Genomic DNA, 27,507 nt, shown 5'->3' with positions numbered 1-27,507 from the left:
TAGTTAGTTCTATCTAGGGTTCATTTTATTGATCTCTCTATTGTTCGTTCTATATTTCGTTCTATCGTTTATTCTATCATTCATTCCATCAACACACTGTATAGTTTGTTCTGCCGTTATTTCTGTCTGTTGTTCTTTCTATCTATCGTTTGTTTGTTTCACTCTATCATTCCTTCTCTCTATTGTTTGTTCAGTCTACTGTTCTATCGTTTGTTCCTTTCTATCATTCATTTTATCTGTCATTCTGTAGTTCATTGTTTTATCATTCTATAGTTCATTTAATCTATTGTTCTGTTGTTTGTTCTTTCTATCTAGTTCTATTGTTTGTTCTATCGTTCATTCAATCTATCATTCTGTCGTTCTTTGTAACGTTCTCTCTTTCTATTGTTTGTTCTATCTATTATTCTGCATTTCATGCTTTCTGTTGCTCTGTCGTTCTTTCTATCATTCCTTTTTGATCTATAGTTTGTTCTATCAACGTATCATCTATTTATATTTTGTTTGTTCTACCGTTCTATCTATAGTTTGTTTGTTCGATCTTTCTATTAACCTGTCATTCTATCATTAATTTTATTCAACTATCTATTCGTTGGTTCCATCATTCTGTTTATCTATCGTTCATTCTATCAATCTATCTATCCTTTATTCTGTATTTGTTCTATCATTCGTTCTATCTTTCATTCCGTTCTTCATTCTTTCTATTTAACATTCTCTCTTTCTGTTGTTTGTTCTATCTATTATTCTGCATTTCATGCTTTCTGTTGCTCTGTCGTTCTTTCTATCATTCCTTTTTGATCTATAGTTTGTTCTATCAACGTATCATCTATTTATATTTCTGTTTGTTCTATCGTTCTATTAACCTGTCATTCATTCTATCGTTCATTCTATTAAACTATCTATTCGTTGGTTCCATTGTTAACTTTATCGATCAATCTTTGTTCACTTTGTTTTTTTGGTTTATTCTATCGTTCATTCTATCAATCTATCTATTCCTTATTATATGTTTGTTCTGTCTTTCATTCTATCTATTTGATCTAACATTCATTTTATCTATCTTTTAATTATTTAAACATTCAGGTAATGCTTTGTCAAGCTGATATAAAATGTTCAGCTGCATACATATCTATGGAGAGGGATGGAAAAGTATTTGGTATTATTAAACACATACTGTTATGTTTAGAGGAGACCCCTAAACATTTATTACAGACATTAGTTTAGTTTAAACAGATTTTAGTTTATAGTACCAATGGGGTATATTAGGGTGTGTTAAAGGGTTATGTCATCAGCCTTTCAGTGTTTGTTGATATAGTAAATTTCTCTCTTCTAACATAGTCAGTTCTTGTGTGTTCTCATTTTTTTCCTATACAGTGTGCTCTTGTGGTTAAATTCATCATAAACACGAATGTTGCGATGATTAAATATCTAGCTGCCTCATCTTCACACATAGTCATCGATGACAAAACCGCTTTGTGCTTTTGTATTCTCATGTCCCAGTGATCTTAAATGACCCTGTGATTCGAGCCTGAACTTGTTTCACAGCCCTTCCATTCTGTAAGCGTTTTACTCTCAATATAAATCCACAATGACATCACACACACATGCTTCTCAGGGCATCCAGCAGAAAGTGTTTAGATTTTATTTAGCTTGTATATATGACCTTTTTCCCTCCATAAATGTCAAAGCCAAGTTAAAGACTTTTTCATATTTGTTTGCACACAGATCCAGTTTTTAAAAAGAAATGGCGTTGCAACGTCGGTCAGTCCACCCTGTGAGCACAAGGACGTGTGTGTGGTTTCAAAAGCTACATCGGTGCAGAATGACCACAGTTTCATCCAACAAAATGCCCTCTTCAACAAAGAGATCACTCAGGTATGATATCCGAACTCCATGTAAATGAGCACTTGTTTCAAAGTACATGAAATCAAAATTACGCTATTTGCACGTGTCCATGGTCTTATCGTGAATGATTCATGGGTCCGCGTTATTCGAAAGAGTCGAAAAATCCTTGTGTTTTTTCATCAAAATGTAACTTGCTTCCAAGCCGGTCTCATGACAAGTCGTACTAATTATTAAGATTTGTCCTGAGACTCTGAAACGACTTTCCTTTTCTGCTGATGTCACCAGTGCCTCTTATTTTTCAGCAATTCCCCTCCAAACTCTTGTCAGATAGAGAATACTATTCATTTGGGATGCTCCGATATGAAAAACAGAATATCATAATAATATATCATATATAATAGAACATCACAAAATGATATTATGCATATGCTGGGCCACATCATGGAAAAATAAAAAGTTATCAAAGGAGCAAAACACCCTTTCAAGTTCTATAGTGGTGTAAAGGATAATGGAAAATGCCATCCAGAGCGCTAGAGGGCGCCACTTGCTTACACAATGCTGCCTGAAGCGCTGATTGCCGTATATTTTTAAACGTAGCCTTTCAAGCTTTTGTAATAACGCAAGACCACATTGAGATTTTAATCTGAACTCAATTGATCACGTCAAAAGCGTTAATGGATACCATACCAATGTCTCAGAAGTAAAAGTTTCAAACCTGGTTTCAAAGCATTTTGGATGGTTTTACCTCATCATGTATAGGTAAGTGCCGCTTTCACAACTGTCATGTCTGGAACAACGTTTTTTCTCATTAATGTGAGAATGATTATACATTAAATTTGACATGTTCTTAGGAGTGCCAACCCTTCTACATATTGAGGCTACAATTATTTCTGGATTGTGCATTTGAATTCAAATGGTTTGTACAAAGTTTATTGATGTTTAATTATAAATGAACAATCAGTTTTTCACATTTGCATTTTCATGCTTAAAATCGATTTGCCAATGGATTTCATCTGGTCATAATTGGCCGGTACATCGGTGCATCCCTACTTTACATTATTAAAGAAAAAAAACATTATATTATTTAAATGGAAAAGTCATTCAAATTGTAATTTATTTAAATATTTTCGTTTTATTACTCACCTGAAAAAAGTCTTTGTTTTGGGATTTTTTGCATCACAGGAAATGTGGATTCTACTGTGTTTCTTTGGAGATGTGTACCTGTGTTAGGACACTTAGATTTTTCCTAGCTAAACTTCTTGATGTCAGAAGTAGAGAATTGGTTCAGTGGTTACATCACTAATGTGGAAAATTAAACTTGCAGTTGACGGACAAAAAAGCAGTAGATATAGAGGTGGAAACAGACAGTTCTGGCCATCTGACCCCGTTCTGTGCGCTCGACTCTCTCTTATTTTATTTCATTCTTTGTGTGTGAAGCTAGGGTGCGGGCAGCAACAGGGGTGTGGGAGGGAACAGCCACAAGAGGAGCAATTATTTTGAGATGAGATCATTGTTTGGCCCTGTCTGTTCACGCCTCTGGCCTTCTGAGACTAAACTGAGCTGCACAATGCTCGCGTTATCTCATCGCCACGCTCGCTCTGACATACAAGGCCATTTTTCAGGGCTATTTACCTCTGGAACACTGAACACAGCTGCTGTGTTCTGGTGCAACTTTCAACAATCCACCAATCCAGTAAGATTTGCTTTGCTAAAATAAAGTGGACACTACAATGTTTTAGATGACCGATGACATGAGCGTCCAAAGTCTCTCTGTTACACATCGTTAATGTTAATCAGCTGAAGAACCGCAGTTTCTTTTAAGGAAATAACTTAAGTTAAATGTTAGGCAAAGCTTCTGCGCCTTTATGGTGATTCGGTGGAGTGAAAGCCCTGATGAAACTGTGTGAGTACAGCATTATACTGTAGAGCTGAGTGGAAATGTGCCTTGGATAAAAAAATCCAAATTATGTTAAATTTAAAGAGGTCAACACATACTCTAGCGCTCTTAAAGACCCTTTGTGCTGCCCTGTAGATTTTTTGGTCAAAAAGTAATAACGTGTTTTCTTTAGGAATCCACGTGAAAAGCAGGTTCATTCTGATTTGTTTTTTCAATTAACCTTTTTTATTGATTCGTAGACATATAGCAAAGAAAAAACACACCATTTAACATTTAACCCCCACTATTACCCCTCCCCAATCACCAACCCCACCCTGACCCCCAGCGAACACCCCTGTGGTCACAAATAAGTATACACACACAGAAAAAAATAGGAAAAAATATAATAATCATAAATAATTAAAACTAAACTTCTCTCTCCACAGCCCCTCCCGGAGAGTCCCACAAAAGCACTAAATAATTGCCCCATTTTCTATCAAACAAATCCCAAAACCCCAGCCTTCTGCTTGACACCTCCTGGAAATTGGAATACAATTTATTTTAATGACATTAATCTTCCCAGTCATAGATAAATGTAACTAAGCCCACCTGCCCACATCACTCGAAAAATGTTTTATTAAGGGGTCAAAATTAACTCTAAATAAATCACACAAATTTGCTGGGAATAAAATACCCAAATATGTAATGCCCTGTTTGGGCCACTGGAAGGTGCCCGGCTGAAAAGACGTTAAGCTTCGGATTAAGACCAGTTAACTCTGTATCCTGAGAATTTAGAAAAGGAATGAATAATTCTGTGGAGGCAAGGTATAGATCTAATGGGGTCTGAGATGAATGGTTAATTCTGATTTTAACTGAAAGAAACTAGGGTTAGGGTTAGGGTTAGGGTTATTTTAGTTTTATGAAGTAAATGTTAGCAGTGCTTGCTAGGGTGTTGCTAGGTGGTTTCTAGGGTCTTCTTAGTGATATATATATATGTGTGTGTGTGTGTGTGTGTGTTTTAGTGCTGTCATTCCAATTTATTTTTTTAAAGCGATTAATCACAGATTTTTAAAATGCTAAAATTTGACACCATATATACTTCATTTCCTGCCAAAATGTACAGTATTTAGTTTTAAAGATACAAAGATATTGACGGGGGCTTGGGGCAAAAGTTCCACCAAAAATGACAAAAATTCCCCAGTAATTCAATATATGGGGGCAAAAATGCCCCCATAATAAGTTACTCTTTGTTTATTTGTAACATTTGTTATTGATTTATTTGTACTCTATTCTGTATTATTATTATCTATTCTAGGCCTTGGTATACAAATCATCCATCCATCCAAATTATTTCATCCATCCATCCATCCATCCATCCATCCATCCATCCATCCATCCATCCATCCAAATTATTTCATCCATCCATCCATCCATCCATCCATCCATCCATCCAATTCCATCCATCCATCCATCCAAATGATTTCATCCATTCATCCATCCAAATGATTCCATCCATCCATCCATCCATCCATCCATCCATCCATCCATCCATCCAAATAATTTCATCCATCCATCCATCCATCCATCCATCCAAATAATTTCATCCATCCAAATTATTTCATCCATCCATCCATCCATCCATCCATCCATCCATCCATCCATCCATCCATCCATCCATCCAAATTATTTCATTCATCAATCCAAATAATGTAATCCATCCAAATAATTGTATCCATCCATCCATCCATCCATCCAATGATTCCATCCATCCATCCAAATGATTTCATCCATCCATCCATCCATCCATCCATCCATCCAAATTATTTCATTCATCAATCCAAATAATTTAATCCATCCAAATAATTGTATCCATCCATCCATCCATCCAAATGATTTCATCCATCCATCCATCCAAATAATTTAATCCATCCATCCATCCATCCAAATGATTTCATCCATCCATCCATCCATCCATCCATCCATCCATCCATCCATCCATCCAAATTATTTCATCCATCCATCCATTCATCCATCTAATTTATTTCATCCATCCAAATTATTTCATCCATCCATCCATCTATCCATCCATCCATCCAAATTAATTCATCCATCCATCCATTCATCCATCTAAATTATTTCATCCATCTATCCATCCATTCATCCATCTATCCATCCATCCATCCAAATTATTTCATCCATCCATCCATCCATCCATCCATCTATCCATCCATCCATCCATCAAAATTATTTAATCCATCCATCCATTCATCCATCCATCCATCTATCCATCCATCCAAATTATTTCATCCATCCATCCATCCATTCATCCATCTAAATTATTTCATCCATCCATCCATATTTTCACTAGTATTTAAAGATACTACAGAAATAGCCATTTTCATACATGGAAGATATATTTCCCAAAAATATTTTTTAGGTATTATTTGTGTCTGTAGTGTAAATGGTGCAGGATGAGAAGTTTAATACTTGGTGTTGGGAGTTTGTTCAGATAGCAAACTTCACTAAGACAGTTTGATTAATGTTGAGGGAGGATGTTAAACTTTTAAAAAGATAACAATGCCAAAGTACAGGTAGTCCTGTGAATCAGGCCATTTACTTAAAACAACCTGGAAAACCTGTGCAATCTCAGCTGCACCGATAGAATTTACACCACTATAATTCCACCACAAAATGTTCCGTTTGACTTATAGAATGTTATTTTTGAAAAACAGACTATTGTTTTAAGGGGAAATGGAAGACACAAAGGCATTAGACTTCCTCTATTAAGTCATCGTTTTCTCAGAAATCCTCGCCGTGGGGTAAAATCAAGGCGATAGCACTGTTTACACAAGCACTGAAAATAGAAATATATTTAAGCCAGTAGGGAGCCATTCAAAATAATTACTGATCTTTTATAAGAAGAAACATCATAATATTCTTTTATCTACACTGTGAAATCTTTCCAAGCAATGAGTTTTTAATCTCACAAGTCTTTGTACAGCGTGTTTGAAAGCAAGAAATATCTGGCTTTGCAAATGATAATTCATGATGTCTTGTTTAAGACCACAGTAAATAACTTATATAAGAAAATGTGACTTGCATTTGCTCGTGCAATGCTCTTCAGTTTAAGTCGATGGGATTTTGTAGTCCTTAGACAAAAATTGCACATTTCGTCTCCCGCCAGGAACTTATTCCGGCGTAAATCTAATCACTTAGAAAAGAAGTAGCACAGCTCTCCTCAACAAGCTGTACGATTTGAGGTGTCATTCATTGATGTTGCACAGATGGCACAGGATGAGTTAACCCCAGTAACCCTAACCCGAAATATATAAGCAAAACTAATAATTATGACAATGACTATACCTTAGCAAGCACCAGTAATTATCTTTAGCTTTCTCCTTATATTTTGTCCAATATTCCCAGACATATGTTGGCATTATTAGCCTTGGAGATCACATCCTAAACCACTGAGTTTAGTCTCGAAGAAATGACAAGTTCATTTAGCAGTCCTTTCATTTACTGTGATGTGGGTGGGCTTTTGAAGACTGCCAGTGGTCATACATTGTGTTCATACCAAATAAACATGCCCTGGACCTATCTCGACTTGGCCACCTGTTTTCTATTCAGGCAGTTCAAACATTGCCAGAAATGATGGTTTCAAAAGGCTTATGCAACGATCTGTGCGCTTCAGCCAAAAGAAACCTTTGCAGCTAATAATATGATATTTGAGAAACAGTGAGCAATCTCTCAATGACATTTCTCAACTGCCACTGTAAGTTGAGGCACAAGTAATCACTATATTCTTCAAGAAACTAGCAATAACAGGGGAACATATACAATAATAAAGAGTGACTGTAACCTCACAAATAAGCTATTTACAATTTTTAAAATCGATTTACTTAATATTGTGTTTCCAGTATGCTCCAGCGAGTGTAAAATGGGCCTTAAAGTGTATCAATATGTATTTGTGTTTCTAAGATTACCAGAGAAAATAGATGAAACACATTATATTCTTACCGTGATGTGATTTGAGCTGCGTAGTTCGGAAATGGGCAGTTGTGCTTTGGAAATCAACTGTGAGTCAATAATAGTGCTATTTACATTTACATTTACATTTATGCATTGGCAGACGCTTTTATCCAAAGCGACTTACAGTAAACTTATTACAGGGACAATCCCCCCGGAGCAACCTGGAGTTAAGTGTCTTGCTCAAGGACACAATGGTGGTGACTGTGGGGATCAAACCAGCAACCTTCTGATTACCAGTTATGTGCGTTAGACCACTACGCCACCACCACCAATCATGGAGTTGCTGCCTATATTAAGTGCTCAAAATCAGTAACTTAAGAGATTCGATTTCAATTCGGATTATTAGTGGTTTACACAGGGTGTGTACTTTCATTAAAGCTTAAAGTTGAACTTCTTTTAACTTGGCACAGTGTCTTAAAAACACGGCACTCATGGCGTAAGACGCTGAGAAAACAGCCAGACGTGTCAATGGACAGAGATGTCCAGATAGCATGTTTACATAAAAATACAAATCAGTGCAGACGAATGCAAGAAGCACCCTGTGTGAACAGCCCATTAGAAGGCAGCTGCATATGTAGATAGTAGACGGCAACATTGAATCAGATGTAGATTTTGAATGAAGCGTCACTTTGTGCTCCCTAGGCTGAGGCGTGGATGAGAGCGAAGCTACGAGACCTGAGGGATGGCAGCAATGTCCAGAGATGTCTTATGATAGGCTGGGACGAAGTGCGTCAAAACCTGCAGAGAGATTTGAAGGACTTTGAGATCACCGTTACACAACTCAGCCAGGTGAGGTCACCAAGAGAGACAACCCGTCGTCTTTAGGACAATAAAATATTGATGAATCAACCTTGTCAGGTTTTAACAGGAAAGGCTTCTCAGCCAACATCAATAAAAAATAAGTTCTCCCTTTTGCAAATAAACTACAAAATATTTGCAAATTGTTATGGTAACAATCTAAACGTCTTTTTAATCCTGGCTTGTCTAAACACAATTATTAATACCTCTGCTTTGACAAGAACCTGCAAAGCTTCAAAATCCTTGTTTTAATTATTCCAAACTCTCCAGAAGGTTTACACTATGCTTTTCCAGCATGAATACTAAATGTGTTCTTTTCCCTGATATGATTGAGCTGTTGTTTTAGTGGAACGGAAATCATCACACTGTTCTTGTGGTGCTTCTCTTGTAATGCTGCTGAATGTTTGTGCAGATGGGCGAGCAGCTAATGTGCAAGCTTAACCCGACCTCTGACCTGGTAAAGAAACAGCTGGCTCAACTCCACGACCAATGGAGCGCACTCAAACAGACGGCAGCCAGTCAAATAAAGGCGATGGGCGGAGCTAAGAGTCTCCAGGAGTTTAATATGAAGGTGGACCGTCTGGAAGCCTGGATCAAAGAGAAGGTTAAATACACCACTCAAACCTAGTTATACTAGTTACGAAAGCCTTTTGTTGGGATTCTTTGTTGTGTCCTTAATATTAAAGAGGTGTTAAAGAGAATATCAAATGCTCTTTCTTCAAAGACGTGATCTTTTATTTAAAGAGATGTTTATTACAGTATTGGGTAACACCACAGACACTGAATGTCTGGACAAAAAAATGAACAGTATGTAATAATTGACTTTGTTATTTAAATAAAGAGAAAAGTAAGTCAACAAAACATTTAATGTTGTTTCTAATTAAATTAAGAATTTTCTAACCGTTAATATCATTCAAAAGTGTATCTGCAGGAATAAAGTTCATGATTTGACATGAAAAACATTATTTATGTATTCAGATTTATAATTATATATTCAGAATTTAAATAATTATTTACTTTATTAAGTAATAAATACTTCATTACACGGCGGATCAGAAGCTGCCATTGCTGGTTCAAAACAAATGATGCGTCCAAGCATTCATTAGATACTCAAAAATGTCACTTCAGAAATAGTATCACGGCTTGTGCTGTTTCTAACAAGTTATTGGATAAACAAGGATGGATGTGTGTGTGTGTGTGTGTGTGTGTGTGTGTGATGAGAGAGAGAGAGAGAGAGCGAGGAGAGAGAGATGGAGCATGTTCAATCACCTGTTGCCACTCCCAAGCAGAGATGCTGTCAGCTTTCTGAAGATCAGCTTTCTCAGTGGAACAATAGCATCCAATTGGGAGTATTTCTCCTTATTTCAAGGCAGCTGGTGCACAAGTCGATCACTATAGAAACCACAATGTCCTCCGCCATTATAAACAGCACCCACTGTGTAATTAATCAGTCTGTTGTGTCTCTTAGCTGTGATGAGCCGTAATGCTGAAGTTATTCGCTTAAAGCCATTTAAAGCTATTTCCTAGCTTTAGTACTGTAGTAGTAATACAAGCAATCACAAAGAGCTGTTGTATGTAAACCGCTGACGTAGATTCACGTCACCTAACACAAAAATGATCTTTTGCCACCACCTGCTTGCTAACATGTGTAATGTCAAAAAACAAAAAAATACAAACAGTAGCTCTTAACACATCTGCACTGCTCTTACACTTTAGTTTAGAACGAGCACAAGTGGAGTGATACACACACAGTGAAGCCTCACAGTGTTGATGGTGTCAGACCATCAGTGCTCATGGAACATCTCTCGTCCAATCAGATTTGAGGACCGGAACTAACTGTTGTGTGTATATACTGTATATGTAAACTTTATATTCAGTTTTTAATCAAATTAATGAAATGCATCTCTGTCAGTCTGTCAATGTTTGAGAGTAACTTTGTTTTTATTTATGTGATGTGGAATTGCTTGAACATTTCAAAATTAATTTTAAAATACCTTTATTTCCCAGTGAGATTTGGTTAATAGTATTCATGTAACTTCTTCAGACTGTCTTGCATCTGCATCCAAACAGTCTAGATGTTGCTTAGCAAGTCCATACTTTTTACATCTCACCATGGTAGCAAAGTTAATTTAGTACAACAGTAGCCATATTCAAAGAAAACAATCTCTGGGCTACAAACATTTCAGGGCTGTAAAGCTTTTTTTATGTGTCAGCAGGAAGAGGAACAATCGCTGGCCAACATCCTTGGGGAAAACATTGACAAGATGCAGCTGACCAGGAAGATCCTCGATTTAAAACAGGTGAAAAACACCAAAAGAAGCTGCCGCTGAAGTTCACAGCAGGCCTTAATTATCAGCACATCTTTGAGCCTTTAGAAAACCTGTATTTATCTTCCAATTTTCCAAAGGAAAGAAACATCTCCTGTGAAATTTCTTTCATGTCTCAATAGTTTCTCCTTCACAGCAGTGAGATAAAATGGAGAGTTTTCTCAAGAGTTTCTAAAAGAGCTCATCTATGATGTCTTATAATGCTTCCTTCGTAGGCAGCTCACTAGGTTTTGAAACGGAGCAAATTTTCACAATTAGTCTCAGGTTCACCGACATCCTTCAGGCCCTAGTTTGCTTTGGAAACAGACAATTGTACCTCTCAGGTTTTAGATCATTGCCAGAAACGTGCTCAGTGCTCCTGTTAAAATGTGGTTAGGTTAAATGAATGATGGGAAGAACTTTCTTGTTTGACTGACTTTCAGGATGAGCTGCTGTATCGTAATCTACACGAGGAGATCAATCATATGGCAATCAGACTGGAGAAACAGGGGAGGACGGAGGGAAAGAACATCTCGACCCGCAGAAAACACATCAACAAAACGTGTGCACATAATAATTCATAGATACATGATAACAGATTACAGCCATTTAGAGTCATGAAGACTTATTATGCATATGAAGTGAGAGAATACATCTATTGGTTCAGTTTAAAACATGAATATGTCCCACCATGGAACTTTTTTACTGGTTGAAAGCCAAAATATTAAATGCCATGGATCAGTATTAACTGAGTAATCCATTATTTTGTAGAGGGGGGACAAAATTACCATTTTAGCCAACGATTTGGAGCTAAAATACACAAATACTATTACTTTAGTAAGTTACTTAAGTTGACTTCAGCACTATTTGTTGCATTATATGCCAATGGTATGGAGTCAAACAATGGGGGAAAACTTTTTGGTGTTGTTTTTCCTAAGCTTGAGTGTCTAAAAATCCAGAAGTATTAAATATATCTTTATATCCTTGTAGATTCTGGTTCATAACATTCTTTTCTTGTATTACCTTGACTCTTTTTAAGGCCCTATATCATTAAATCCTCAGAAAAAGAAACAAAAGCAATAATTCCAGCTTGGGACGTTTCTGAAATTTGTTTGATTTGACATGGTTAACCTATATGTTGTTTTTATCATTTTGAATTATAAACATCTTGCGGATTCTCCAAGGTGTTTGTACATGTGAGCAGAACTGTAAGTATGTTTATTTGCCAACTACCCAGGTGGCTGAAGGCTCAGTCTCACTTGAAGGACTATCATGAGAATCTTCAACTTGCTCTGGAAGTCTCGTCCTTCTACCAGCAGGCAGATAATGTTGTCTGTTCCATTAATAACATGGTAATAATCTTTCATAGCTCCATCAACAGTGCTATTTATGTTCAGAACCCCAAAGGAAATCCAGAATGACAGTGCCATTTTGCTTTGACGTGCCCTTTAATGTTAATAAATACCCCATTGCTGCACCGCTGGTTTTGTATGTTGACATGCTGATGTAATCTTAGAGGTTATTTATGGTTTGCTCTCCTTTTTTAACTTCTCATCCAGAGAAAAAGCTTCTCTCTACCCAATGGTGTGGAACCCAGCCGAGACGGCGAGATTCGGGATATTGCCAGTCAAATCATGGTGTGCAATCCAAAATTCATATCCCATTATGGTGACACGAGGAGCTTTGAGACGTACTTTAAACAAAGCATGAATTTTGTGCTTAAATGTGTTCGATCACAGTCCAAATTGCCATCCTGACTCCTGTGTATCGCATGTGTTTTGTCTGTGGTTTCAGATGTTGGACGTGACCGCATCTCAGCTTTTGAACCTGCACCCAGTGTTGGTGTCGAGGGTCACACAGAAGCAAAGTGAGGTGAAGGACTGCTGGGGTCTCCTCCAGAACGCTGTCAGGTAACTCAAGCTACTATAGTCATAAACCTTAAAGTAGAAGGCTGTAATTTCAGCACTGCTAGTGGCACCAAACGGAAATGCACAAATAAATAGGGATGAATTCACTAAACAGTGGTATTTCAGCAAACTTTACTAATGGGTTAATTACCTCACTCAAGCGCATCCTACTATTATCCTATTATAAATTACATCTGCACAGACAATGAGGCAAATGAACAGTTGAAATTGAACTTCCTACTGAAACAGGAAGTGGGGGCGGGACATGTCAAACAACTCGTCCCATTTTTAAAACAAGCCAATGGGCTTTATTTTACAAACACCCTCAAACCCTTTCCACCATGCTGCTAATGTCAGAGCCACTTAGATGGGAAACTTGAGAAGTGATCTCAATACTGGCCAGCTTTATTACTGACTTTAAAAGTGACGATCTGACAGCATTAGTCCATAACCAGCCCACAAACGCTCTCAGCACATCGCAATCTTTGCTTTCGACAAGGCTGGAGCCGTTTTGCAAGATTAATGACAAACAAGCGTAAAAAGAGTAAAAGATAATATATCTATGTTTTGTATCACAATACACTAAGCATAATTAATACAGAACACTTACTGGTGCTGTTCATCCACCCGGTTGCACAAAAAATATAAAACTCCAGCAACTTTTCTTGCGTCCAGCTACCACGTTGGCGCGTCCCATTCCCAAGTGATTATCCATATGCCCTATTCCATTCGAAGACAATTACGCTCCACTGTGAGAGCTTCAAATGGTTGAAAGGTGTTAACAATCAGTCAGAACTCACTTTTTAAGTGAATCTTATTGGAAAATCTGTTTTGACCAGCCCTACAGCATGGATTGTGTTCCCTTTGCAGTGCCCTGCGAAGGCATTATCAGCTCCAGTTAGAACACAGCTGAGCGTGCTGAACAGATGAAGGGGGAGGGTCCCTTTTAGTTCGAGAATTTGATCGGACAAGGCTTCTGACGTCATGGGTGTTGCGGCGTCTTTTTAGCTGGATGAGAGAGATGGCAGATTTTAAATGCTTATAACTTCTGAAAATGTATTTTGTCAACATTTAGAAGTACACTAACATAAAGATGACTTTAAATGCCTATAGACATGGACTAAAACCAGCAAAACTTTTATTTTATGGAGCCTTTAAGCCTTGAAACAAACTAAGATTGTTGAAGAATATCTCAGCTCTGTAGGTCTATTCAATGGAAGTGGATGGTGATCAACAATTTAAAGCTCCATAAAGCACAGACAATTGTTGTAAAAGTAATCCATAATACTCCTTTTGGTTAAATCAGTGACTTTTGAAGAGATCCAGTTGGTTTTGGGTGAGAACGGACCAAAATATAACTCTTTTTCACTGTACATCACATGCGTCAAGCACTAGGAAGTGTAATCGAGCTTGAAATCATGATTGTGCCTATAGAGACTGCAATGGCAAGATGTACAGTGAAAAAAGAGTTACTGTATATTTTGGTCCGTTCGCACCCAAAATCAACTGGATCGCTTCCGAAGACCACTGGAGTCTGATGGATTACTTGTATGCAGACTTCAAAGGTCTGGTCACCATTCACATGCATTGTATGGACCTACAGAGCTGAGATATTCTGCAAAAAATCTCCATTTGTGTTCTGCATAAGAGAGAAAGTCAAAGACATAATTTTTGGGTGAACCCTCCCTTTATTTAGACAATAAACAGACACAGTCCCACAATGGGGGGTGTTTTATTGTGACAATAAGCAAAATAAGAACTTAATGGTCTGTGGTGTCTTCAAGGGCGGGGTGAGTGTGCCGGGGTGTCTGTGTCCGTGAATCCGGTGGTTTGGGAAGCTTCCGCGGAATACGTGCGGTGATCGGTGCTCACTCATTGCTGCAGTCTGGAAGTGAGAGAGAGAGAAATGAGGATTAGTGTCATGCCTTGGAGTTGATGCTCACCGTCTTCCTCCAGCGTTTAAATCCCCTCCAGCTGATCGTCGCAGGTGACGCCGATCAGCGCCTGCCTTCCACGGTTGATTGGCAAATGAGCTCCGATTCCAGGGCGACGCTGAAACGCACAGGACACTCGCCCAATGTATATTTAGGCATTCTGAAATGAAGCTGGCATCTTTCCAACTGTGATTGCGCATATATACGATGACATTTGAATGGGTGAGGAGGAGAATTAGCACTTTAACTTTTGGCCTGTTCGAAAGTTTTTTCTTGTTTCAAAAGGGGGCGTGTCCAAAGAAATTGAGAACCATTGTTATGGTTTAAGTTTTGTCATTTCGTACATAATGTTCAACTAAAACTTGAATGAATATGACATGATTTTTTTTATTTTTATTCATATGACATATGAGATCACAGCCAGCATAACATGGAAAATTGTCATAAGTTAAAGTGCAACAGTTAGATATTGCACTGCCTCAGGAGTTGCTTCATGTAGCGTCCGAAGACCACCAATAAAGCATCTTATTGTGCACTGATTTAGTATGTGATCACTTGTCTGGCAACTAAATGGTTCCCCACTTAATCACGAGAGAGGCGCATCTTCCTTATGACAATGATGAAATATTGACTAAATTTAAAGGACAAAAACAAGACTAGAACAAATACGGTGTGATAATTATCACCACTTTTAGGTGAAATCATGTAGGAGAATATATTGTAACTGAACAAATGACACACTTCAGCTTTAACGGGCAATCAGCTGGTTTTCCACAGAGCCGAAGGCTCTTTCCCCATTTTTGTTTTTGTTTTATTCGTATTTCCCACAACCAACCACATTGGGTCACCCAATCCAATCCAAATGATGATTAGATGCATATAAAAGATGTTTATTTTCTCAATGTCAGCAATTGCTGATCTGAATATTTTCCCCTGATTAGAGTAATGCTCTCAAATACTAAACTCCAGAAAAGCCCTTTGATATCAAATGTAGTTGGAAGCAACTCTTACACAGGCTTTTGTTTATTTGTTTGTTGTAATTTGGTCACTGAATCCAAGTTTCAGCTTGTTCTGTATTTTATTACACCATCTGAAGCCTCTTTGTGGATTTAATGGTCGTTTGATGTTTAAAAGTTTTCGATTCCCACTCCTGAGCCCAGTTAGTCAGAATAAATAGTGTGCTTAATGCAGAAAGGTAACTGCGACCGCCTCAGTCCATGTCTTTATTTTAGGATGAAGTATGCTTACTCCTGCTAATAGTGGAATTTATTCCTTTAATTAAATGTATACGAGTTTATTTGGGCATCACAGATGTTTAATAAAGATGAATTCATGGCAAAAGTTACTAATGGTAAGATAATACATAAGCAGTCCGCTCTGTTCTCTAAACATGTGGTTAAAGTACACACGAGCGGAACATTTCCGTCATAAGTAAATCTGAGGGAAATTAATAATGACACATGGGTTATTCTGTATGTCCCCGTAAGCGGCTAATAATCCTAATATAGAATCAGGTTCTGTTAAATGTGAAGAGTGCACTGTACTGTATATTTTTATATGTTAAAAGACGTTCTATATGCTAGCTTAATGATATAGTTAACCCAAACATTCCAGGAAATTCTGTCATTATTTCATCCTCATGTCGTTATGACTTTATTTCTTATGCGGAACACAAAAATGAATATTACGGTCCGTCTTTTCATTATTATGGCAGTTGATAGTGCCTCACTTTAATAGCTGCAAAAGGACCCAAACGTAATCTATGTGACTCCGGAGTCATATTCCAAGTATTCTGAAGACATACGACCCAAACTAACATAATTATCCGGTTAAAACGTGACGTCGGTTGCACTCGCATTCACAATGCAAAACCGCTGTATGCTCATGCTGTATGTTCACGTGAGACTCACATTGATTGGCGCTAAGAACAACTTTAATACTTGCGTAAACAAACATTTCAAGCTTTACCACTTAAAGTCACATCTCTCCTTGATTTTGCCCTGGAAAATGGTTATTCCCATGTGCATGAGTATTTTATGGCATGATGTAATCGTGCATTTAGCGATCCATCTTGTTGGCTTTGTTTCGAAAACATTGTTTAATTTCGGAAGTTACTAGTACCAGATGTGCAATAAGCTATCATGTCATTCGCAGTCTCTATTTTAAATCCCCGTAGAGAAAGAACAATTGAGAATCCATCATCAACATAATTAGAATCAGTGATGGAGCTGCTTGCTGTGCTCTTGGCTTTGGATGCCTGTCCAGTTGGCAGGTTTATTTGATGGCTCAGTGTTGTGTTTGTAGGAATGAAAAGGCAACTCAACGGCCCTCCATCTCCTCGTTAACCAGGGAAAGTAGTGACCCCGAAACCCCAAGCCAAGAACCACCCGGCAGCGTGGGAACAGACCAAGGGAGAATTATGGGAAAGGAGGTGAAGGAGGAACTGAATCGTCTGAAGGGGTTTACGGTATGCAGTCTTCCTTCTATTATAGTCGTACATGTACATTCTCTCATAATACTTGTGTTCCTTATTTTTCATTTCTTCCTTCTTGCTTGTTTGCTTTTGGACCCACACAAACGACAGAATAAAGGCCTTTCACATGACTTGCTTCAATGTTCCCCAATGAAAGCTCTATGCAGTGAAACATCAAGCTACATCGTTAGGGGACGTTTACACCAATTTCAGTTTTTTTATATGATACCTGTTTTGTTTTCATATCAGCAGTTTATTTCATTTTTATCATCAAAATTCAATCTCTGAATTTGGAATGCCCAATTTCCTCGTGGTGGCGCGGTCACTCACCTCAATCTGGGTGGCGGAGGACAAGTCTCAGTTGCCTCCGCTTCTGAGGCCGTCAATCCGCGCGTCTTATCACGTGGCTCATTGTGCATGACACCGCGGAGACTCACAGCATGTGGAGGCTCATGCTACCCTCCACGATCCACACACAACTCACCACACGCCCCATTGAGAGCGAGAACCACTAATCGCGACCACGAGGAGGTTACCCCATGTGACCAGGTCTGGACTGGTAATCTGGCATACAGGGCATTTTTCCGGTGGGCCGACGCACTTTGGGGCGGACTGGCCATCAGGCGATTCGAGCGGGCCGGTGGGTCGCCCGCGAAACCTGCCGAATGGGCCGCGATAAACTAAAATGAGCCGCCGCGTTATGCAGACCGGACAACAAAACGGTGCCGTGTTAAACAGAAAAGGACAGCGAATTCATTACTACTTTAATCAAATGAAAATAGAATTAGCACTCTGCTCGCTGTCATCTGCTACAAACAAGGCGTGCGATGCTCATGATGGTGTTTTCCGTCTATTAGACAAGATGCTCTAAAAGGTATTACCGGCTCCACACATTAATAAGCTCTCACATTTGAAGCGAGCAGCACATGCAAACTACATATTTATCTCATTAAATCACAGCCTTTGCAGTTTACTAATCACACTAGGGCATAGCGTGATTTAAATGTGTGTGCTGAATGTTTAAGCAAATATATATATATATATATAATAAAGTAAAATAAAAATGTTTGTCATTTAGAGCATTTATTTTAAGAAAATGACAACTGGTCAAAATAGCAAAAGAGATGCCGTGTTTTCAGACCTCAAATAATGCAAAGAAACAAGTTCATATTCATATTTAAACAACACAATACTAATGTTTTAACTTTGGAAGAGTTCAGAAATCAATATGTGGTGGAATAACCCTCATTTTCAATCACAGATTTCATGTGCCTTGGCATACTCTCTACCAGTCTTCCACATTGCTGTTGGGTTACTTTATGCCACTCTTGGTGCAAAACTTCAAGCATCTCGGCATTGTTTGATGGCTTGTGGCCCTCCATCTTCCATCTTCCTCTTGATCACATTCCAGAGGTTTTCAATGGGGGTTCAGGTCTGGAGATTGGGCTGGCCATGACAGGGTTTTGATCCGATGGTCCTCCATCCACACCTGGCAGAAGGAAGCACGTTTTCCTCCAGTATAACCTTGCCTGTGGCTTGATTCATGCATCCTCCACAAAGACAAATCTGCCCCAGATCATCACCGTTCCACCACCTGGAGAGACCCACCTGGAGAGGCCTTCAAGCCACAGTGTCTCGCACCCACTGTGAAATTTGGTGGAGGATCGATGATGATCTGGGGGTGCTTCAGCAAGGCTGGAATCGGACAGATTCGTCTTTGTGAAGGACGCATGAATCAAGCCACGTACAGAGGAATGGTTTTCAATGGGAACCCCCATTGAAAACCTCTGGAATGTGATTAAGAGGAAGATGGATGGCCACAAGCCATCAAACAAAGCCGAGCTTCTTGAAGTTTTGCGCCAGGAGTGGTATAATATATCGATATATCGCAATAGTTTTTCTCACTATAGTGTATCAATACATAGATCCGAGTATCGTGATATATTGTGATACTTTCAGTACAATCAGAGACGCCTCTATGTGGCACGAAAGAGACACATAGAGTTCTTTCTTACTGTCTGCAAGCAAAATAAACATTATAACTGAACTATGCCTAAATTATACCTAAATACCACACAAGCACACTCGCTGCTTTCCAATGATAATGGTGCGATTTTCTCCTTTAATTTGGCTGATTCACTCCTCATTTCAAATGGCAAAATTTGGACCTCCTCTTTTCCTGCTCGGTGGACAGGCTGGGATGCAAGTCGATTTCTCTCATACATTTTATGACATCCTCTCCATCTAACAGAGCCTCGTTGTCTGTGATACACCACCTTCAGGAAAAGCTTTTAAAGGTGTTATTTAAACTGGCGCTACCCATCTAGACATTTCCATGATGGATAGCGGGCTGTGATTGTGCGGTAAGGGCAAAAGGGGACAAACCGTACTCTCTCAAAACCCTTGAATCTATGAGATTTCATGTCCACTGACATTATGGCTGAAATAACATCTTTTGGACTTCTCTGCACAAAATAGAGGAAAACACTCATTGGATTAGTAAAATAGCAACATAAACCAGATAACGAACCATTAGACTTGAAATAGAGCTTCACTCTGTGCAGTTAGTGTTATGATTATTTTGGATAGATTAAAAAGAACTGACTCATAAGATACATTTTCCAGGAATCGGACTACACTGGTCACGCTGTATATGTTTCACTGCAGATTTAGGAGCGATGTTCCAGTGCCGCTGAATGGTAGAAACACTGTCAGAGTATTTTAGAACCGTGCTGCCTCTGTGACGCTCCTGTTCTACCCGCTCCGTACGGGACTCGAACCGGCGTCTCCGGCATGAGAGGTGGGTGCGCTAACAAGGAGGCTAAAGGCTACAGCCCCTAGCGTCTGTCGCTAGTGCACCTCTTGAGGTCAAGAGAGTGAGGTTTATACACATTGCACAGCTATCTATCAGCTGGCTCCTGTTACACTCACCCCCCTGAACCTCACTCCCATCTGGGTCACGGCACCATTGTTGCCGGTCCTTCTCGCCCCCGCTCCGAATGGGACTCGAACCGACGTCTCCGGCGTGGAAGGCGGGTGCGCTAACGAGGAGGCTAAAGGCTACAGCCGCTAGCGTCAGTCGCTAGTGCACCTCTTGAGGTCAGGAGAGTGAGGTTTATACACATTGCACCACTATCTATCAGCTGGCTCCTGTTACACTCACCCCCCTGAACCTCACTCCCATCCGGGTCACGGCACCATTGTTGCCGGTCCTTCTCGCCCCCGCTCCGAACGGGACTCGAACCGACGTCTCCGGCGTGGGAGGCGGGTGCGCTAACGAGGAGGCTAAAGGCTACAGCCGCTAGCGTCAGTCGCTAGTGCACCTCTTGAGGTCAGGAGAGTGAGGTTTATACACATTGCACCACTATCTATCAGCTGGCTCCCATTACACCTCCGCATTGGCAGAATGTACGTTTGAGAACCGTTAACAGAAACAAAAGTCCTGAAAATTATTTGGTTCTAGTATTGGTGAAAACTGGAGCCAGTTCTTTAGTTTCCAACCTTAAAAGCTGCTAACCCATATGGAATCTATGATTTTGGAAGCTAACTCACCTAAAGTTTTCTTCAGATGCTTTTTTTTGCATTTGTTTGGCTGGCACTTACAATGAGCGCAAGTTTGCAACAATGGCACTTTGTTTCAGCAGTACTGGCAGCAGAAGTCATCCGGGTATATCGTCTATGAAAACCGCGCTCATTATGCTTTATAGAGACTTTTACTGGGAGACGGTGAACACACAATAAAGCCACTGGACTAGCAGGTTGCCAGACGCTCCCACCATCCCAAAGCCTTCAAACAGAACAGCTCTTACAGCTTTACACCCACAGGAGTGTTGAGATGATTATGGTATATTAAGGTCAAGATGTACAGGCTGCAGCTGTTGAGGCGACTAGCCCAGGAAACGACACACAAAAGGGTGTGATGAAAGCTGTGTTCACTTTCACACGCACTCGAGAGCCTGAGTCAGCTTAGACCAGAAATGTCTCTACGAAGGATGTAATAGCAAACACAAATGCTTGGCCAACGCATTGCAAGTCTGCAGCTCCATTGTAAAGTGATGTTGCAACTTGCATTTGTAACGAAGTGCAATCTGACGTATTTTGGAAAACAGCGACGCGTGAAATCGAGATTGTGCAGCTAGAAACCTTTGCGTTCTCGTATTTGCGAGGGTTCCTGTAGCTCAAGTGGTTAGCCGTGGCGCTAGCAAAGTCATGATCATGGGTTTGATTCCCAGGGAACTCACAAACTGATCAAATAAATATAAATATAACCTGAATGCTCTGTAAGTCACTTTGAATAAAAGCATCTGACAAACGTGTAAACGTACATTTGCGTAGAGTATTATAGAGTTTCTTGACTTAGCACTGCTGAAAAACCCCCACAGCTGAACCCTCAGAGACCCAACAATGACATTGTTGATGTTTCTTTTTCTCCTGCATGAAAGTGGTTTTAGCAAGGCACTGGTTATACAAAATTAAGAATTTGTTTATGCTTATATTTGTGGTGAATTTTGGAAAAAACATTGGAAAATTCCAACGATTTGCATTTAGGGATGCAAACTTTCCCCGTTGTTTTTTAGACAGTAATTGGCCGTTTTAAAATCACATCACAGTTAACACAAAACTATATGAATAATTATTTATTACAAGCAGTGAGTGTAAATTCAAAAACAGTTATTGTCTATTTAAAACCAATGAAGTTTATTGATATTGATGTTATGTTTGCTAGTATAATCCAAATAATGAAAAAAATCTCTTTGTATGTGGTATAGAGATGGATAGTTCAGTAGAATATGCATGTGAAGTATTTGCTAGTGTAAAATTTTGTATATTTAATATACCATGAATATAATAAAATGTATCATTTTAAATGATGGAGAAACACAGAAAACAGCTGAAAATAATTTGGAATATACAGTAAAAAATAAAAAATAAAAAAAATAAAAATATATATAGGGCTGCAACTAACGATGATTTTGATAATCAATTAATCTAACGATTATTAGCATGATTATTTGACTATTCTGCGATTATTGAAACGATTATTCATTAGCTCTTAACCGATTATTCAGCTTGTGTCCCGACATAAAAGGTTGTATTAAACGTGCTTACTAACAAGCAAGAGGACAAAATCATCTTTTAGAAATACATCTAAATAACATTCACCGAATTAAAGGGAAAAAATACTTTTTATTATTGTTTAATTCAGTAAAGAAATTAATTGCAAAAAAATTAAAAATTGAAAAAAAATGTTTCTCTTGTTTTCCATTTAAAATGGTCTAAAAATCCTTAAAACAAGATAAATTTACTTGAGAAGCAACATATGAGATATTTAGACATGCTTTAAGAGAATGTATCTTAAATATAAAGTGTATTTTGTATATAAGTGTACTATACATATATTCAAGATGTATAAATATCTTATATGTAGCTTCTTGGGTGAATGCATCTTTTTTTAAAGGGTTTTTAGATATTTTAAACTATTTGCATTTTTAATGAAGTTCACGGTGACATATATTATGATTCAATAAGTCGCGAGCCATCACGTTATAATCTAGCTGCATTAAACGTGCGCGCTCGAGGGATGAGCGTCCCGTGACAGAGCATCAGCCGGATGCAGTTTCAGTCCCCCTCAGATCGGGATATTCACACAACTCATAGAAGTTTGTAGTTCTCATGTTACATGAAATGACATCAAACGTAGACAAACGAAAATGTTTGTCTACAATTTTTAATGTCGACATTGTCCATAAATTTTATTTTGTAAATATGATGGGAATTAATAAAAACAATTATTACAGTTAAAATACTTAATAAATTGCTAGACGATTATGTCATCTAGTTGTGACCTTTTTGTGACTCTTTCAAGCTGTGACAGTTAATATGCCAAAAACCTTTCGCCAAAACCTATTGTTTTTTTCACCCATGTTTAATGAAAATTAGATATTATTTAATTGCTTTAAACAAATGTTGCAATTCTGCTGCGTCACGTCTCTATGGGAAAAACCAGCCTAAGGGTGTTTTCTGGTCTTAGCTGGTTTACCTAGCCTGGCCAAACTGGTTTTTAGCCGGTTTAACTGGTTGGTCAGCTACTTCCCCAGCCTGACCAGCTGACTAGTGTTCAATCAACTCCCTTCTAAAACCAGCAAAACAGACCAGCTATCCTTATGTTGGTTTAAACCATTTTTTTGCATGTTGAGAATAAGCATGTCTAAACCAGTGTCGCGGGAGTGTTTGTGTGGCTTCTTGCTTAGTGACGTGCGCCCGTTTTTTGGCTAATGTCTCACAGATGCATTAGCCACTTACTCCATATGGCACATTGCTACGAGAACTCTTGGCTGACATCATTCCACAACTTTACACTTAAACTGAGGTCTTGAAAGATGGAGAGAAGCCTGTGTGCAATAGAGGCAAATAGCTGATGAAATACAGAGCAAAAACTCAGCGCTAATTGGGATCGGCATTGGGAACGGGGCTGTGGAAGTCATTGAAGAATGATTTTGTACCGCTAGTGACATAATTCACAATTCCTTACATGTCGTCATGCAGAAAAATGACCAGGAGTTTATATAAAAGCCTGGACTGATTTGGAGTGAATGATGTAGTGGGTATGTGGAGAGAAGACGTGCAAGATGGTTATCGGTGCACCCCGTCTAATTAGGCCGTACTTGCTATTCTAACCATCCACATTGATTCACAAATCGCCTGATAACGTGCCGTTGTGTGATTAAACTCAAATCTTCCACTCCTTGAGTGGCGTGTTTATAAATGCTATTAAGCCCCATAAATTCGCTGCTCTCTCCAAATGGCACTTTCTCAGGCGACGGTGTCTGTCAAGCATCAGACGTTTCTCTCTCCCAAAGTCTGACTCATTTCTGCTCATAATCAGAGAATGTCTGGCTGAGATTCATATGGTGCCATAAAGTGGCATTATTCATCGCAGCAGCAAGCTGAAATTTGTCAGCGTGAATTAAACAACCGTTGTTAAATTCACCAACAGAAATGCGCTTTTGTTCAATTTAAGGGGTTTGTTCACTAAAAAAAGGAAAATTCTGTCTTCATGGTGTTCCAAACCCCTATGACTTTTTTGTCTGTGGGACACGTGAGGAGATGTTTACCAGAATGACAGCCTCAGTCACCATTCACTATCATGGTATGGGAAAAGATGCATATGAAAGTGAATGGTGACTGAGGCTGTCATTCTGTCTAATAGCTCCTTTTGTAATCTACGGAAAAAAGTACACTCAAGTCAGGTTTGGAACAACATGAGGGTGAATAAACGATGACAAAATTTAAATTTTTGGGTGAACTTTCCCTTTAATAGTTGGTTTGTCATTGTCACCCATTTTCGTGAAAATGAAGGTATTACTGGGTGTTTCTTGAACTTCAGGTACTTTCATGTCCCAGAGGTTGATTTTTATAAAAACAACCCAATTTCTTTGTTTCTTTTTGACATATGAAGGTCTCATTAAAATTGAACTGGAAATATTTGACCAGGCCTTCATTATTTATTTCTGGTACTTTTCACATCCCTTTTATGTACAGATTTGACCATTTTATCCTTGTCCCAGACCAGACTTTCAACATTATACTATGAAAAAAATTAATTTTGAAAACACTAATTATTACATGTTTAAAACTATGATATGAACATAGAGTGAAATAAACATAAACCATTTAATTATTTATTGTGTGAAAATTATTTTCTTCAGTTTTTCAAAAACGGTCAAAAATATAGTAATTTCCCAGAATGTATATATTTATTAATGAATGTATTTATTTTTCAAAAGTTAGAGCACTTGTTTATCAAGTGAACAAAATTGTCAGTGAAAAGCATAATTGAGATAAATGATGAAGCAAGTAATGTTTAAATAAGATATTTATGTGGCGTCATTTCCAATTAAGCAGTAATTATGTCAAATTACGTAAAAGTGTGAAAATATTATTTAATTGTGTGTATTTAGGATACATAAAATGTTAGCTATGAAATTAGCTTTAGCAAGACAAAGGGGTCGACCGTTTTTATTACAAAAATTTCATCAGTGTCATTTCCTGCACTGAACTTTATTAAACACAAAACAGATTTCGAGATGTGCTGGAAATGACCTTGTGGTGGGAATTTTCATGACTTTCAAGACAAAAATGACGAAAACGACATGCTATCTCTGTTGGTGCATGTGCATACAGTACAGTACACTGTTCAACATTGTTAGCAGACACATTTAAAAAACTAATGAGCCTGTGAAGAAATATTACAAATACATACTATTATTATGCAGATTTCTGTTTTTAACAAAGAAAGTTTCTTAAAGTTGACCTGACCTCCTGAAATTCACGCTTTGGACTTCCATAATGCATGTAACTGGGACTTGGAGAAATAAAAATAGACATAAATTGTCTCATTGTTGACATACAGTAAGAGTATAGAGCTATACAATGTATGTGGATAGCGTAGCTCAAATAATTTGCTCTTGGAAGAATTTGATGAGAAATGTTAAAGATCTATCAGGAAGACACGCAGACTTGATAGAGATTTAAAATGACTGATGAATATAAAACAGAAAGGTAATGTCTCTCTCTTTGGCGTAAGCCCCGTCTGGCGGTCCGAAGAAGTTGTACTCGGAACCGTCATATCCTGCCGGAGATAGGAGGCAGGGGCGAGGAGCCCCTGTGCAGGACAGGACTCAACAGGTGGTGGCGGGGTGGTGGAGTGTTTATCTGAAGAGAAAGTGGCAGATTTAAGCAAAACTGTCTGTTTACCCACAATATTAACAATATTAAGATATTAAAGAGATCTCATTTGTATTTTTCTTTTCTTATGGCTTGTAAAAGTGGCAAACCATAATTTTCTGTTTATCTGTGTCATTAATACAGCTATAAATACTATTAATACATTGATACAAAAAGTCAACGACCGCAACGATCTTGCGCAAAGAAAATAGAAGAAACGCCTGAACGATCTTTCATTCGCGCAACTCGGGCACAAAAACAACTTTCTACCAACCAGCAAAACGCTGCCGCAGTAGAGCTTGAGATAAATGTAGAAAAGACCCTCCAAATTCAACTTAAAGACAAATACCGAACCGGGCCGATTGGGGACCGGGCGTGCGATATTATGACCTGTATATCTTCCCTCCTCCCCTCACGGACGGCGGTCTCCCTCGACCCCTCCGCCCCCGGCAGTGGCTCCCTCGCTCCAGGCAGTCGGGGTATCCAGTCCCCACTTGCCCCGCGGACGGCGGCCGTTCCCCGCATCTGGGCGGTCGGGCTACTCCGTCACCCGGCAGATGGCAGCGGCTCTTCCCTGGGTGGATGGCAGTGTCGAGGACTCTGCAACGGGCATCCCTCCTCCTTCCCGGGCTTTCGGCACCAATGTAACACAGTTAAAGGATGGGCAAGGAGGAGGCGAGAACCAGGTCGTGATTACGCATACCCGGCCCCTAATCAGGCTAATCAAGCCTCAGAGAGGGATAAAGGCCGACTGGAAGCTGCAGTGCGACAGAGAGAGAGATTTACGGACTGCTGTCCGACACCTTTGTGTGTTTGTCTTTTTGTTTCAGTTTTATATAAAAATATTATTTATATTATCAAGCCGTTCTCGCCTCCTCATTTCCATGAATCCCTTTACACTGGTGCCGAAACCCTGGAAAGAGGAGGAGGAGGGATGCTCTGTAGTAGAGTCCTCGCCACTACCATCCACCCCAACAGAGCAGCCGCGGCCATCCGCCCGTGGACAGAGGAGCCCGGCCGCCTGGTAGCGGAGGAACGGCCGCCGACCGTGAGGGGAGGAGGGGCTCTCAACCAACCGCCTGTAGTGGTTACCGCTGCCAGGGGTGGGGGAGACTCCTACCGTCCACCAAAGATGCGGCGGGGCGTTCCGTCCGCCAGGGGCCAGAGGTCTGCCTCCGATCCGTCCGGGAGGTGCGGCTGGCGTCCATTAGAGGTTGGAGGAGTGGCCGAGGTCCAAACTACGGCGTATCGGAGAAACGGCGAGTAAGCGTTTTTTTTCTCTCCCACTGCCGCTCCGTGTTGGTCTTTCCCTCTCTTTTTATAATGTTTTGTTTGGCACGATCGCCGTTACGGCGTGTAGGTGCCACACTTTTTTTGTTTTCCTCCCCTTGTCCCCTCCCCAGGGAAAGGGGGTGTACGTCATGCCCAGCCTGAGAGAATGAGGGAGGAATGTGGCAGGGCACACTTAATTGAATTGTTATGCCTAACAAGCCTGCCCGATGATGATGATGAATACAGCTATACCACATTCTTCAATAGCACATGGCGTGCCCAAAAGAGGCCTCATTTATTTTCTAAACTGTTGATGTAATGTCTGTGAAAAAGTGTCGTAGCTCGG

At 39.3% G+C, this 27,507-nt stretch overlaps 1 protein-coding gene across 3 annotated transcripts in view; it reads left to right on the top strand.

Moving 5' to 3' along the window:
• LOC127660426 (uncharacterized) overlaps window positions 1–27,507 on the top strand; it is an 85,490-nt gene that overhangs the window by 11,546 nt on the left and 46,437 nt on the right. For 2 of the 3 annotated variants that reach the window (XM_052150635.1, XM_052150637.1), the window contains exons 3-11: window positions 1,720–1,869; window positions 8,387–8,533; window positions 8,955–9,146; window positions 10,756–10,842; window positions 11,292–11,410; window positions 12,086–12,200; window positions 12,408–12,485; window positions 12,643–12,758; window positions 16,994–17,156. In XM_052150635.1, coding sequence (XP_052006595.1) covers window positions 1,720–1,869; window positions 8,387–8,533; window positions 8,955–9,146; window positions 10,756–10,842; window positions 11,292–11,410; window positions 12,086–12,200; window positions 12,408–12,485; window positions 12,643–12,758; window positions 16,994–17,156 — 1,167 coding nt within the window. The remainder of the gene's footprint in view (window positions 1–1,719; window positions 1,870–8,386; window positions 8,534–8,954; window positions 9,147–10,755; window positions 10,843–11,291; window positions 11,411–12,085; window positions 12,201–12,407; window positions 12,486–12,642; window positions 12,759–16,993; window positions 17,157–27,507) is intronic. The other variant, XM_052150636.1, reaches the window with a different exon arrangement.

This window comes from Xyrauchen texanus, chromosome 20 (genome assembly GCF_025860055.1).
Source record: "Xyrauchen texanus isolate HMW12.3.18 chromosome 20, RBS_HiC_50CHRs, whole genome shotgun sequence".
Taxonomy (NCBI): Eukaryota; Metazoa; Chordata; class Actinopteri; order Cypriniformes; family Catostomidae; genus Xyrauchen; species Xyrauchen texanus.
Note: the sequence above shows the minus strand (reverse complement) of the source record. Positions and strands in the feature narration are given on the sequence as shown.